Source organism: Anopheles coluzzii, chromosome 2, assembly GCF_943734685.1.
Source record: "Anopheles coluzzii chromosome 2, AcolN3, whole genome shotgun sequence".
NCBI classification, from domain to species: domain Eukaryota; kingdom Metazoa; phylum Arthropoda; class Insecta; order Diptera; family Culicidae; genus Anopheles; species Anopheles coluzzii.
Window position 1 is genome coordinate 60,438,569 of NC_064670.1, and position 14,331 is coordinate 60,452,899.

The 14,331-nt window shown below is 43.0% G+C and overlaps 2 protein-coding genes across 2 annotated transcripts; one reads left to right on the forward strand and one right to left on the reverse strand.

The window, feature by feature from the left end:
- The first annotated feature begins 2,888 nt into the window (after window positions 1-2,888).
- On the forward strand, window positions 2,889-3,916 carry LOC125908314 (uncharacterized). Its single transcript, XM_049611004.1, has one exon. The coding sequence runs from the start codon at window positions 2,889-2,891 to the stop codon at window positions 3,891-3,893; it is 1,005 nt and encodes a 334-aa protein (XP_049466961.1). The 3' UTR covers window positions 3,894-3,916.
- Window positions 3,917-12,892: 8,976 nt separating this feature from the next.
- Window positions 12,893-13,390, reverse strand: LOC120961178 (uncharacterized). The gene has a single exon (XM_040384867.2). The coding sequence runs from the start codon at window positions 13,388-13,390 to the stop codon at window positions 12,893-12,895; it is 498 nt and encodes a 165-aa protein (XP_040240801.1).
- Between the last annotated feature and the right edge of the window lie 941 nt (window positions 13,391-14,331).

A 14,331-nucleotide genomic window follows, 5' to 3' on the forward strand; every position in this document is an offset into this window, starting at 1 on the left:
ACAGTGCAGCGAGAAAAACCAGGAGCAACAGCGATGAGGAGCAGAAAGTGCTGTGCTGAATTTGTTTGTTTTTCACTGTGCGAGTGTAAAAAGTGTTTTTTTTATTATGTGCGTTAATGTAGAATTAAGTGCAGTGATTATTGTGCAAGTGTTGTGTTTTTTATATGTTGGTTCGATATTCAATAAATCGAATAATGTTGATATAATGGTTCGCACTGTATTATTTCGGAAAGAAATCCTGGCAAAAAAGGGGGATGGGACCCACCGGTCACCAGCACTCAGAGATCCGCTGAGATTGAAGCTGGCTTTGAAGCTGAGTTGGCGAAATTATTCAACCGATCCGTCGGGTCCCGAAGCCGAAGCAAACCCGAAGCCGAAGCAAAACCCGAAGCCGAAGCAAAACCCGAACGGGGGTCTGCACGAACCTTCGTTTAATTAGCCCCCTCCCCCTTTTTTGCCAGGATTTCTTTCCGAAATGATACAGTGCACACCATTAAACTATCGTAAATTTAATAAATTTAATTTAATTAATTAGAAGGGGGGATGTTGGTTGATAATTTTAATCACTTTTACTTACCTCAAATTAAACAAAACTCCATTTTTTACGGGGTTTATCCGCTGACTACTAAGCGCTGAAACACCACACAAGCACCAACCTCACTGGACTGAAAGTAAAGCCTACTGCGTGAATATGTGTATGCGCTTCTGCCAAGCCAACCGCGCCGTACTGCGTGTGTAGCCAAGTGCGTGTGTGTGTGTATTTGCACCACTGGACACAGAACACAAATCTCACCGCACAGCAGAGCGTGTGTCGCCAAGTGTATGCATGTGTGTATTTGCACCACTGAATTCTGAACGTCCACCACACAGCGTGTATCGCCAAGTGCGTGGCTGTGTGTAGTATCACCGTGGACTGCAGAAAACTACCTGCACTAGAACAGAGCGCTGGTTTGGCCAAATGTGTGCATGTGTGTACTTGCTCCACTGAAAGCCGGTATAGCACAAGATTTCGGGTGTCGCTTTGTGCGTGTGTGTGTTATTGTCACAGCACACTCGTTCGTCATTTTTTTTTCGTTTTTTCGCTTGAGCCACTCGATTTCGTTCTTCGCTGATTTTGGCAGCGCACGAAGGGGTTTCGGTTTCAACTTCCAACAACAACAACCACACGAGGAGGCTCGGGGACACTCATCAGGGGAAAATCGCTCAAATTAGAGCGAGAGACAGATAGAAAAAACGAAAGGTCAATATAAAATCTTCGGCTTTTGACTGTTGGGGACTACCCAACAGACAAAGCCGAAGTCGCTCGAAGGAAATAAGGTTCGAGATGGGTTCGAGGGAGCTTATCGCTCGAACCCTTGCTCGACTTCGAGCGGAAGCGATGGCTCGAACCTTTCTTCGTGCAAAAAGCCGAAATTAGTTCGGGTTTCGAATGGGAAAGAAGCAAAATAACACACACACACATGTGCTAGCGTGCAAGAATCAAAAATATATCGCAAGTCTGGCTATCGCTCTCTTTCCTGCTACTGTTTGTGCACAGTTAATTATCGAATGGCCTTGAACGATTTTTGGTGTGAATCAGTTGTGGGGATGGGGTGAGCGTGTGAGTGTGCGATCATTTCGATGTAGAGCCAGATGTTTTTTGACTGCAACTTGAGTGAGAGGGAGAAATATTGATTGTTTATTATATGTATATATATATGGATGCACATATGGAATTTATACTTACTTGGAGAGATTCGATCGTTGGTGTTCGACGTTAGTAGGACATGTATTTATCACTTGCACACTTTATGATACTTCATTTGGGTGCGTTATAATCGCATTTGTATTTAGAGGCAGAGGTCGATTTATCATGAACGTATTATAGGTGTGAAAATTGCAACGTTTTGAGGAATATAATAGACATGTGTTTTGTATTGTACATTCCCTAAATCTGTATAATATTATATAATAATGATATAATTTTAAAATATGATATTATATAATATATAATAAATTTTAATAATGTAGTGTAAAATATACTATATATTGTATAAGAAATATAATATAAAAATATGTATGTTATACAATAAAATTATATTATAAATAATATATAATACTTATTATACAATAAATTAGAAATATTTTATTATGGGCGTTCCGTCATACTGTTGTCAACTAGTACCAATTCAACAACATGCCCGTTGTGGGTTCTAGCCTCGAATGGACCATACCCCGCATCCGGTTTTACTAAATACGTCGTCACCTCGTCCGACTTTACAACATTCCCATGCCCGTCATGGGTTCAAGCCCCGTATGGACCGTGCGTGATCGGATTGATCGGATTGCTACAGATAATCAATAACTCACTGAAAGCCAAGCTCACTTGTGGCACAGGCATACCTTGACCAACAACGGTTATTATGCCAAAGAAGAAAAAGAAAAAAAATGAAAACATTTTCTAGTTGTTCTACTTCTCTCATTGCACACAAGCCCGTATACCTCGATCTGCGCGTGGGCTTTGTTTTTGTCAAGTGTGAGTGAGTGTGTGTGTGTGGGTGTGTGTGTGTGTGTGTGTGTGTGGGTGGGTGAGTGTGTGTGTGGATGGGTGTGCTTACCAGCGTTACTAGTTTGTTTAGTGTTACCAGCGTGCAAAGCCTTTTGTTTCTGTTCCTGTTTCTTGCTGTTGTTGCGCCGGCTGATCAGCAGGCGCGGCACTCGAATTACTTTAAGTTCAGATGTCAACGCGATAAGAACGCTCCAATTTGAATCGTGTATCTTGTTCCAAACATTGTTACTACCGAACAACTAATATAAATCCGAGCAGCGTAAGTATTTATTTCTATATATTGCTTACAATCATATGTGCTATTGATTAAGTTTTAATATCTTATATTTCTAGAATTATCATGAATCCTTCCAAACAAGCCTACGTTGTTGACAATCCCATGATGGATGTCATGAAAGTTGTGCCAAGAAAATCCGTGCAACATGAACTTTTGATTCCGGCAAACATCCAAACTCCGACTTTAACCTCTTCCATGCCACCACCGCTAGTATGGAGTTTGGAAAACACCTCAAAAATGCAGACCCCACGTCCTTCTACCTCTTCGGCCGAGAAAATCCCTTCAGCCAGCAATCCTTCCTTAGCCCTTCAACCAGCAATCCTTTCAAGCCAGGCTCAGAATGGCTTGGCCAGCCAATTCCCCGTATCCGTTCCAGAAGAAGATGCGGCTTCGATTGCATTCGAGCAACAAATACCGGTCATGAACAAAAACTCTTTAGAAGATGCTGACACCTTATCAAGTCAAGCGACATCTTCAATTGCCACGGAGGTAATAGGTTTTTGCAGGAGTATGTTTGATCAAGTTATGCAAAGACTCGATCAACTCGACAGCAAAGTAAATAAATTGGACAAACGTACTGCTTTGCTACAAGTAACTGTGGACCATATAAAAGATTGCGTTAAAATGCCACACAAAGTGGCAGAGGTCGACAAAGAGATGGAATCTTTATTGAAACCTATTTCAACCCCTGAAGAGCTGACAATCATGGAGGAAAAATTGGCTGACGTTATGTTTTTCAACACTGTAAAACAGTGGATTGAATCAACCATATCATCTGGGGATACGGATAATCGACTGCACGAGGCAATCGATGTAATGTTCACCCGGGAGTTTATGCCTAGCTGTAGCTGGAAGGGTCGAAGCCCAACAGCTAAAATAGCATTGGCGAATTATAAGGCAATTATAAAAATTTTTAAAGAAATTGGCAGCACCCCTTTGAACACAATTTCAGAGGGATACGTTGCCAAATTCTTTAAAACAAAATTGCCGCATGCCAAAGAAAGGCTGAACCTTGCTGGAAATAGAAAAGTAATGTGCATCAAACGTAAAGCAGAACCACGGCATTAGTTAAAAACATGTGCGTAAATCAATGCGACCTCATAATACGAAAATGAATTCCAAAATAAAATGAGCTGTGAATTTGTAATGTTAGCATAATGTTTTCTAATGAAATAAAATGAAGGATTTAAACGTACATTTATTGTTTATTGCGTAGTTAAACTTAATTAAATTACACGATTATTTTTATATATTCTTCTTCTATATGGTGTAACATCGTACGCTACGCGAACATGCTGGACAGGCTTTCGAGACTTAATTCATTACTACGCAGCCGGATAGTCAATCCATGCTACGGGGGGACGGTCCATTTTAGGCTCGAACCATTGACGAGCATGTTATTAAGTCGTTCTAGTTGAGGACCGTACCACGGGACCGCCCCATTTTTATATATAGTACATTATAATTATTGAATGAAAGTGTGCAAGAGTGGAATAAACATATAGCTATCGCTTTCTAATACAACAGCACAAACTTTACATAGCACCTCTGAAAGAGATACCTTAATGCAATCGCTTGATAAATAAATTAAATCTCCTGTCGTTATATGTAACATGTAGGACGAACAAGGATTTACGAAGCTTTCACGCTGTTTAAGGAATTGGCATCCATACAATACGAATTCTCCTGACTCATAAGTTGCGCTTTTATACTTAACAACAGTGTTATCTTTTAGCATAAACCATTGGTCCCTATCAGTTGGTTTCAACACAAAATCAGGTGTGATGTAAAAGCGTACGGAATTACCTCTAGCGCTAATTTTAGGAAAACTTGGTTCAATTATTTCCTGTGCTGTCTTTATTTCCTCTGTTTCAGCCAATCTATTTATGATTTGTTCTAAGCTTCTTGTTCCATGACGCAATCCATTTTTCATTTTCTGTAATTCATTTTCAAAAATATCAGCGGAAATCGTTTCCAAGTCACCAAATCTATCAACATCATCGAAAACATGTTCTAAAATATGAACATTGCTAGACACTAAACTTTTGTCGTAAATTTTATCAAAATCCATCACAAACTTATTGAGCAACTCTCCTGCATGCCTCCAATAGTTTTTATAAATTGGAGAGGATAAAAATGTAACAGCACAGAACAGAAGCATAAAGTGATTATAATTTTCGATAGGTAAATTATTTTTTAAAACTACGACACCAATATAACGCAGAAATGACCGAAATTCCGAACCTTTCCAAAACGGAAGGTATTTTAATCCACGCATTTTGCGATGAATTTCCGATGGGAGCTGTGACTCTTTTAGAAATTTGCTAATTTGTTGCTTCTGCAGAGGAGTCCACTTTTTATGTTTTCCGAACTTTCCACTCATCCAGCCATTCAGTAGCTTCCGCATGATTCCCAAATAGAATAAATGAAGTGGATCAGAAGTTATAACATCTCTAACAATATCGAAATTCATTAGGTCTATTAAAGGTGTGTGATGTTTGCAATGAGAAGGATATGCACCTCCTTTGAACAACGTATCTGTACGCTTGGTTGCACCTATTCCTTCGAAATACATTCGTTTTGTATCCGGATCTTTTTTAGCTATATTAAGACATTTCAAACAGCCCTCTGCTGCATTGAAACAGACAACACCTAAAGTAGAAAAATACCATAAGCATTATTACAAACATAACAAGTTTTCTCTTAATTCATGCTCACCTTTTAGAAACGCTCGAGCTGGAGAATCTGCTATGATTGCTCTTGGTAGCACTTTTATCTTTTTGCCATTTATGAAAAGCCCTTTGATTTGCAGTTCATTGAATTCTGTGACGAACTCTCTTAAGTATTCCTCTACCGAATCAGGTTTGCATTCGCCACAGTAAATAGCCACCACCATCACTGGTGTTTTAGGCATTCCGTGTACCCTCATTAAAATAGGCCAAAATTGGGTTAAACCACTTTTGTGAAGCGGTAAACCATCCATTGAAAAGTCTAATTTCATTAAATCGACCTTAGGGGTTTTGTTTCTATAAGAAAAAAAAAACATATAAAATACACAAAGCATTAAAATCAAAGTATCAATATTAGGATCAATGTATAAATATTAGGACTGGAAACTGCCTTACTTGAAATATTGTTGTAGTCTCTTAGCTATTCCATAATACCATAATTGTCCACCGGCGGTTGTACTAATGTTGTTCTTTTCGGTTGACTTCGGAGTTTTGAGAAATGTCCGTGCATCTTTTGGCACTTTATACGGTGTTGTTTCTCGAACCAGAGCCAGCAATGAGTTAATGGCACAATGTCTCTGATTTGTTTCCAAAGCCCATTTTCTGAGTCCATCTTCAAATGTTATACCATTCGGCACATTAGGACATTCCATATCATTCTCATCACTGTCATTGGACTCTTCTTCATCACTCGAAGTCAAAGATGAAAATTCGCTATCGCTCAAAACAGGATCAGGAATATTATTGTCGCTGGACATGTCAACTCCTGATCCAGGATATGGGAAACTCACATCCATGTTTTCTATAAGTAAGCAATATTTAGTTTAGTAAAAATCCTGTGAAACACAACCATAAGAAAACGGAACCTACCTTCTAGCTGCTGAAACGCGGCAGTTGTGTTTTCACGTTCTTCATTTTCCCATTCCTGCTCGAGTACTTTGTTCATAGCGTCACGAATTTTATACAATGACCCGGTTTGCTTGTCACGTTTAGATGCCATTTCGAATCACAAATAACTTAAATCACCTTTTAAAACTTGTCAAAGCTATGAACGATGTTTAGCCGGCCGGCGTTGACGAGAAATGATTTTTATTATTTGCAGCAATGATATGAAGTGGTGTGCGTAAAGCATTTTTCATTTTTTCTTGAAGTAACACACACACACTTTCAAAAATGTAAATCTCCAAACACGATCGGCTGCTTCCAAATACGAACGGGTACCAAAACGAAGTAAATTTCTACCCCTCATCATCATTCTTCATCCATCAACTGATTTCGCACACGCATACAGTCACAGGCAGTGTGCTCCGCAGTCAAAAAATTGACGAAGAGAACATGCTTTCTCGCTCTGGCACAGAGTAAAAGGTTCGAGCGACTTCGGCTTTGTCTGGTGGGTAATTAAACGAAGCTTCGTGCAGACCCCCGTTCGGGTTTTGCTTCGGCTTCGGGTTTGCTTCGGCTTCGGGACCCGACGGATCACTTGAATAATTTCGCCAACTCAAGTTCTTTTTCAAGCGCGTATTCAAGCGATCTCTGAGTGCTGGTGCCCGGTGGGTAGATATCGACTCGATGCAGCAAAGGCGATGAGTCGATAGAGCCATTTAGCAATCCAGCGATGAAAGAACACTGTGCATTGCGTCTTCTAACCGAAAGAGGTTCAAGGCCTAGAAGACGGCACCGCGCAGCATACGGAGGAAGATTATTGCGATCCTGCCAGGGAAGTAGGCGTAGGGCATATCTCGTGAGCTTACGTTGAATCGCCTCAAGTCGAGCAATTGAAGAAGCAGTAGTTGGGCTCCAGACTATGCACGAATATTCCAGAACCGAACGAACGATACAGTTGTACACAGCTTTGATGCACATGGGGTTGCGGAATTCATTAGTTGTCCGGATAACCACGTCCGGATTAGTTGTCCGGATAAGTAATTGATTTCCTCTGGCTACAACGTCATCGATATGCTGTTTAAAGTTCAAACTAGAGTCAAGCAGAACGCCCAGGTCTTTGGCATGATTTTGTCGATTAACTGCAGTGCCGTCTATGAAGTAGATCCCAGTCACTGGGCTCCTGCATCGACTAAAAGACACACAGTAGCATTTCTCGATGCAGATAGTCAGTCCATTACGCTTGCACCACGAACAGAAAATTTCGATGCAGTCTTGCAGGAATGTACAATCACCTGTGTTGTGAATAGGCGCAAAATTTTTTGCATCGTCGGCAAACAGACTGATACTGTCAGGAGGTAGAGCGAGGGTAACATCGTTGATGAACAATATGAAGAGAAGCGGGCCAATATTGCTTCCTTGTGGCACACCCGAGCTGCTGACTATTTCTTTGGACATGTGCTTATCAATTTTCACGATGTATGTGCGATTAATTAGGTAAGACTTAAGCCACTGTACGAGCGAGCTGGGAACTCCTAGCTTATCGAGTTTAGCGAGAAGAATTGCGTGCGGAAGAGAGTCGAATGCTGCTTTCAGATCTGTATAAATTGCATCGACTTGAGCTCCGGCATCAATTTGACTAGTGCAATAGGTTACAAATTCAACCAGGTTCGTGGTAGTCGACTTTTTTGGCACGAATCCATGTTGATACGGGCTTAGGTAGCTGCGGCATGCATGTAGCAGCTTTTTGTATATCACTAGTTCGAACACCTTGGCAATGGCACACAAAGATGTAATACCCCGGTAGTTGATGGCATCTGTCCTGTCGCCCTTTTTGTAAATAGGAACCATCCAAGATTTCCTCCATGTTTTGGGAAAGTAGCGATTGGCTAGCGATGCATTGAACAATTTTGCAAGGATAGGTGCTACTGTCGTTTGAAAGCGTTTCAGCACGGTAGAAGGAATTCCGTCGGGTCCAGGAGCGAAGGAAGGCTTTAGTTGCGCTAGGGCAGATAAAACGATCTCACTGTCGATGAAAGGAGTGCTCATATTAATTGCGCCAGCCGGAGTGTTGATGAGAGCAGCATCAATGGAATCGGTATCATTCATGGCCGGTGAAAAGCAATCTGCGAAGCGATCCGCGAAGAGATTGCACATTTCATTAGTGTTGGCACTTGTTGCTCCTTTGTACGTAATGGATTTCGGTGTATGCGTGGATTTTGTTTTGCTGTTGTAGAAGCGCCAAAACGAGTCAGGCCACCTGCAGAGGTTACGTTGAATTTTACTCAAATATCTGCCATATCGAAACCTGTATAACCTAGCTGCAGTATAAAGAGAGCGTGTCAAAGTAGATCGAGCGAGATCTTTGGCAGCGGCGCGTTTGGTAGTGACGATAAGCAGCTCTTTTTACACGTTTGAGTCGTTTGAGTGTGCGGTCATGCTTGATGCCGTGCACTGCCTGCGTTCTGCTTTTATACGCAATGAATCACACCGTTGTCGAGCAGCAAAAAAAAAAGCGTATGGATAAAAACTATCAATGAGTAAGCGAGTGAGCATCTACCCATTCAAAACGAGAACAGAATACTGCCGCGCTCATGAAACAAAACGCCCATTGAAAAGAACACCTGCGCGCTTGCTCAATGCACACACAAAGTTTCCCATGCGCACACAACGTTCAACGCAGAGATGCACGCAGGCCTTTCAATGGCATGCACTGGCGAAACACCTGTGAGGGAATGCCGAGTTCATTACTATTGTGCGCGAGTTAACACCAATACTATTTTACTTATATGCATGCAAAGTACATAGTAGTGATAGGTTAAATCTAAGCGAGCGTTTCTAATAAAGATCAATCTGTAAGTAGAATCCAACCAGAACAGACGTTCTTATTAGTGTATCCGAAACCCATACACTTAACTGGCGCCCGAATCAGGAGAGCCCTACCCAAACGTCCAAAACGCGATGAATGGGTAAAACTATGGGCCTGAAATGGGGCCCTATCTCAGTACCCAAACTGGTACCCAAAGGCAGACAATTTTGGACTTATTTTTTGAGAGAGAGCGAAAAAGCTGATGCTTTTCCCTCTTCTCACACTTCTCTCTAGAATTTCATATGTATGAGTTCTAGGAGAAGGGGAAAGGGGAGGAGATATAGCAAGTGAATTATATTGAGAAGAGGGGAGGACACATTCATTCATCAGTCACCGCCAATATCGAGAATTTGATATTGGCCGGTGGTGTTTGGGGAATCGGCGTTCCGTGGGGACCACGGATGCTAAATGGAAATGCTCCGTATATTTCCGTACAGTATCTCATTGCGGCGGAACCTTACAAATGTTATTGCGCGGTCGAATCAGGAATCGCGCATCGGATCGATGGAAGAAGGGAGTAAGAACGAAGGAGGAGAAGAGGAAGCACAGAGAAAAACGCTGCACATTCACTCATACATTCTTACAGCAGCAGGCAATTCGCGAGAACATGAAATCGGGAGAGTATATTTTAACGCTCGCGAATGAGTGCATGCAGGTGCGGTATAGAAGATAGAGCAAGACAGTCCAGTTTTTGTTCAAGCTAGGTCCAAAATGTTTCCTTAGGTAGACGGGAAGAGATAAGCTCAGAGCAGAAAAAAAATCTTCACAAATCTCAGAGAGCAATACTCTCTGAAACAGTGGTCTAAAGAGCCACTACTGCAAAAGAGCGAAGCGAAGCTTGGAAAACTGTGGTTATCACCCGATCGCTGTACGAGACCCCTAGTAACCGGACCGGTAAAAAGGATTCCCCTCCACTAGCTGCCTACCCGACAGACAAAGAGAGCGAAATTTACAGGCGAGGGGCATGTAGAAACAGGAGGAAGGGATTCGGTCGAAGTTGTATTGTCCGCCATAGTCGAGCGGAAGCGATTTTTTTCCGAATTGAGAGTGAGCGCGCGCAGCGCTCTTTCGCTTGCCTTCAAATTACACGGGGCGCTCTCGCGATACAAAACAGCTGATCAGCTGATACCCCCTCCCTCCCGTTTTTTTCCTCTTGCGCTGCGTTTGATGCGCGGATCAGCTGTTCTTGCTCTCTCGCGTTTTTTTCGGTTTGCGCTGCGCTGTTGCCGCACTTTGCGCGTAGCGCTGGACACCCCCTCCCCCTCGTTTCTTTCGTTGCGCGTTGTGCGCTGTGCGCTTTCGTTCACTTTGATTTGCAGCGTAATAAAATCGCGTGCATCGAAATAAAAGTTTAACACATCAAACTTGTTTGATATTTCAACACTTTATTGCAACTTAAGGCACAGTTCCACAACACATAGCTAACCACAATCTTGCCACAAAACCACACATTTTTTATATTAAATAATACAAAAATCGTCACTTCAAGCACCCACCTTACTGCTTGTATGTTGTGTATGTTGAATACTGTAAAAAAAAGCATTAAAATAAAGCAGCATAATTTACATATTCATGTAGAATTATGAAAGATTAACGCTGCTTTATTTCAATGCACACAACATTTCAACACTTGAAAATACGGCCGAGGCCGTAATAATGTGAATTGAAATAAATAACAATTCACTTCAAATTACATCGAGCGCCCGGGACTTAGGCTAAAACGCGCGCGGCCTCATACTGCGAAGGGTTGAACTGTACTGACGATTTTGTGTGGTAGCAAGAAAGGGAACGCACGAGGAACACTCGCTGCACTAGTGCGAGCGAGACACCGACACCAGCAAGCCGCTGCGAGAAAACCAAACGGAGCGCGCTGGCTGAAAGTGAACGCACACATTCACACATGTGTGATTGTGTGAGTGCGAAAACTGTGTAGAAAGCAAAACACGCTCTCGCCGCCGCGTAATTCCGCGTATTTCCAACCGTCTCCCCCTGCTTCTACATGCCCCTCGCCTGAAAGACGCACACTTTATATTCTCATTGCTAGTAGGGTAACCTTCCCCCGAACGGAGTATCACCAACGATACAACGGAGCATCACCGACGGAGCACGACGCAAATCAGCGTTGGTAAGCAACAATAGAGTCTGTGTGAGTTTTTTTTTTATAAGTATTCAAAGTGTGTAGTGCAAAGTGACAGTGTCGAAGTGAAAAAATGTTCAACGGCAGCCAGAGTTTTGTTCAACCAGCTCCAAATATTCTGGACCTCGGTAAGGTGCCCGATTTTCTGAGAGATCTTCGCAATTTCGATGGACAACCAAACGAGTTGAATAACTGGATAGATGATGTAGAAAGCATCATGAATCTTTGCGAACGATGTCGAGTAGGAGAAACTTCTTTGATATATGAGTTGATCCAAAAGACAATCCGACGTAAAATTTGCGGCCAGGCTGCCGACGTCTTAAATTCTAACAATATTACTTCAAAATGGTCAGAGATTAAAGAAACGTTGTTATTATATTATTGCGATAAACGAGACTTAAAAACATTAGATTTTGAGCTGACTACCGTTAAAAGAGGAAAAAGTGAACCATTAAATTCATACTATGGCAGGGTTAACGAACTATTAGCATCTTTGGTAACACAAGTCCAGACACAAGATAGTTATAAAAATAACGCAAGTGTTCATATCGATTTTTTTAGAGAAAAAGCATTGGATGCTTTCATTCGAGGCTTGGACAAACCTTTGTCAATTTTGCTTAAAACTGCTAGCCCTACGTCATTAGCAAAAGCTTATCAGTTTTGCTTAGAGTATGAAAATATGGGTTGTAGATCATACATTAGTGGTTATAGAATGAACAATACTTCTATTCCGATTCCCAAACCAAAAGAACTTTCGGTACCATTTTTGCCGGTTACCACTCCACGTGGTAATTTTCAAGTTAAAAAACCCCCAGTACCGTTACCTCGCCGGCAACCATTTAACAATCACTATAATCCAAACCAGATCGGTAACACAAATACAAACAGAAGCCATCAAATGCGACGAGATCTACCCGTACCCATGGAGGTAAATGAAAGTATTAGAAGCCGATATACTTCAACTAACCCTATTTCATACAATAATCATTCCACACATACTTATTCAAATGCATAACATAACCCAAATTCAAGCAATAATTTTGTCCAATACAGCGATTCGAATTCTACTAACGAATTCTACCAACCAACTAACACGATCCCACACCAGTATGTCCCTAATCCTACACAGCACACTAATGCTCATTATTTTTATGTTCTTTCGATCGCAGAGGTGGTCGAATAAAACTCACGCGTTACTAATAAATTTACTAACGTATATATTCAACTTCACTTGGTTACAATTTGGTGTTGGCTTCGAGCACGCTTCCTTGCTGACCGCTAGTTCTTCAGTGCGCGCTGGTGTTTGGCGGTCAACGTCCGTGACCGCGCAACCGATGACCCCCGGATCGATCACACGCATACATTGACGGATGACGCTTTGCTGTCATCCGTGAGTTACCGCCGTGAATGAGTCCGGGCCAGGTTAGCTCACAACATCTCCCCCTTTTAATTACAGACGATACCCCTCGAGCCTACGCGGAAGTCTTCTAAGTCTAGAAGACCGGCGTGGCGACCGTATCGGCTGCTGGCGTTTTGTAGTAGCGAACGGGATTGGGCGTGGAGATGGTTGTGTGGGTGACGCGCTAGTTTGATGGTCCGTCAAGGGAACAGAACTCGATTCCGCTACCGCGCTGTCCGTCAGCAGATCAAACGGCAAATGATCTATGTCCACGTCCTCGCTGGAAGCTCCCACGGCCGAATCACGAATCACGTCACGATCAGCTGCGAGCTGGTTCACATGGCGCCTGTGAACCCGTTGATTGTTCGTCTGCACCTCGAACATAACGCTGCCCAACTCTCGTATGATTTGCGCCGGAACCCACTTCCATGAATTCCGCGCATAGAACTTGGCGTAGACGAGGTCACCGCGCTGAAATCGTCTATCCAAGTTGGCCGGTTCTGCTTGCGCTGCAGGTGGAGGTTTCAGCAGTGCCAACGCTGTTCGCATTTTTCTGCCTAGCATGGCTTCAGCTGGCGACTGCATGTCCGGCAAAATAGCGTTGGGGGTTGACCGGTAGCTCGCCAGAAAAACGTCAAGCGCTTAGTCCTGCGTTGTTCCCCCTTCCTGGATCTTCCTCATCGACCGCTTGAAGGTGTCAACAAAGCGCTCCGCCTGCCCATTCGATTGCAGATGGAATGGCGCAGTTGTGACGTGCTGTATACCGCGACTACTGCAATACTCCAAAAACTCAGCACTGACAAATTGTGGCCCGTTGTCGCTCACCATCGTTTCCGGGTATCCAAATCTCGCAAAGATTGACCTCAGTATCGCGATCGTTGCTCCTGATGTGGTATTTCGCGTTCGTATCACCTCTGGCCACTTGGTAAACGCGTCTACCACGATCAGAAAATAGTCACCATCGATTGGCCCAGCGAAATCGATGTGAATACGTTCCCAAGGTTTCTGTGTCGCTGGCCAGGGAACAGGTTTTTCGCGAGGTGAAGTCTTTGCCGCTATCGCACAAGCATGGCATCCCTTTACGTGCTCCGTTATGTCCTTATCAACGGATGGCCAGTACACGTAACTCCGGGCCTTCGACTTCATTCGCTGGATACCGGGGTGCCCTTCATGTAGTTGCTTCAAGCAACGCTGCTGCAGCTTGCTAGGGATCACCACTCTTTCCCCAAACAAAATGCAACCACGCACCGTGGTTAGGGCTTCGCTTCTGTGGTAAAAGCAAGCCAGCTCTGCAGCATATGCGACATTTTGGGGCCACCCTTCCATGATGTATCCGTAAACCTTCTTCAGGACAGGGTCGGACTCCGTGGCCTTCGCAACGTCTCTAAAATTGAGTGGAAATATATTAATACAGTATGATGCTATGGAACTTACATCATTTTCCAACTCAGCGCTTGCGATTATGTATTCCGGATCCGGTTTTGCGTGCT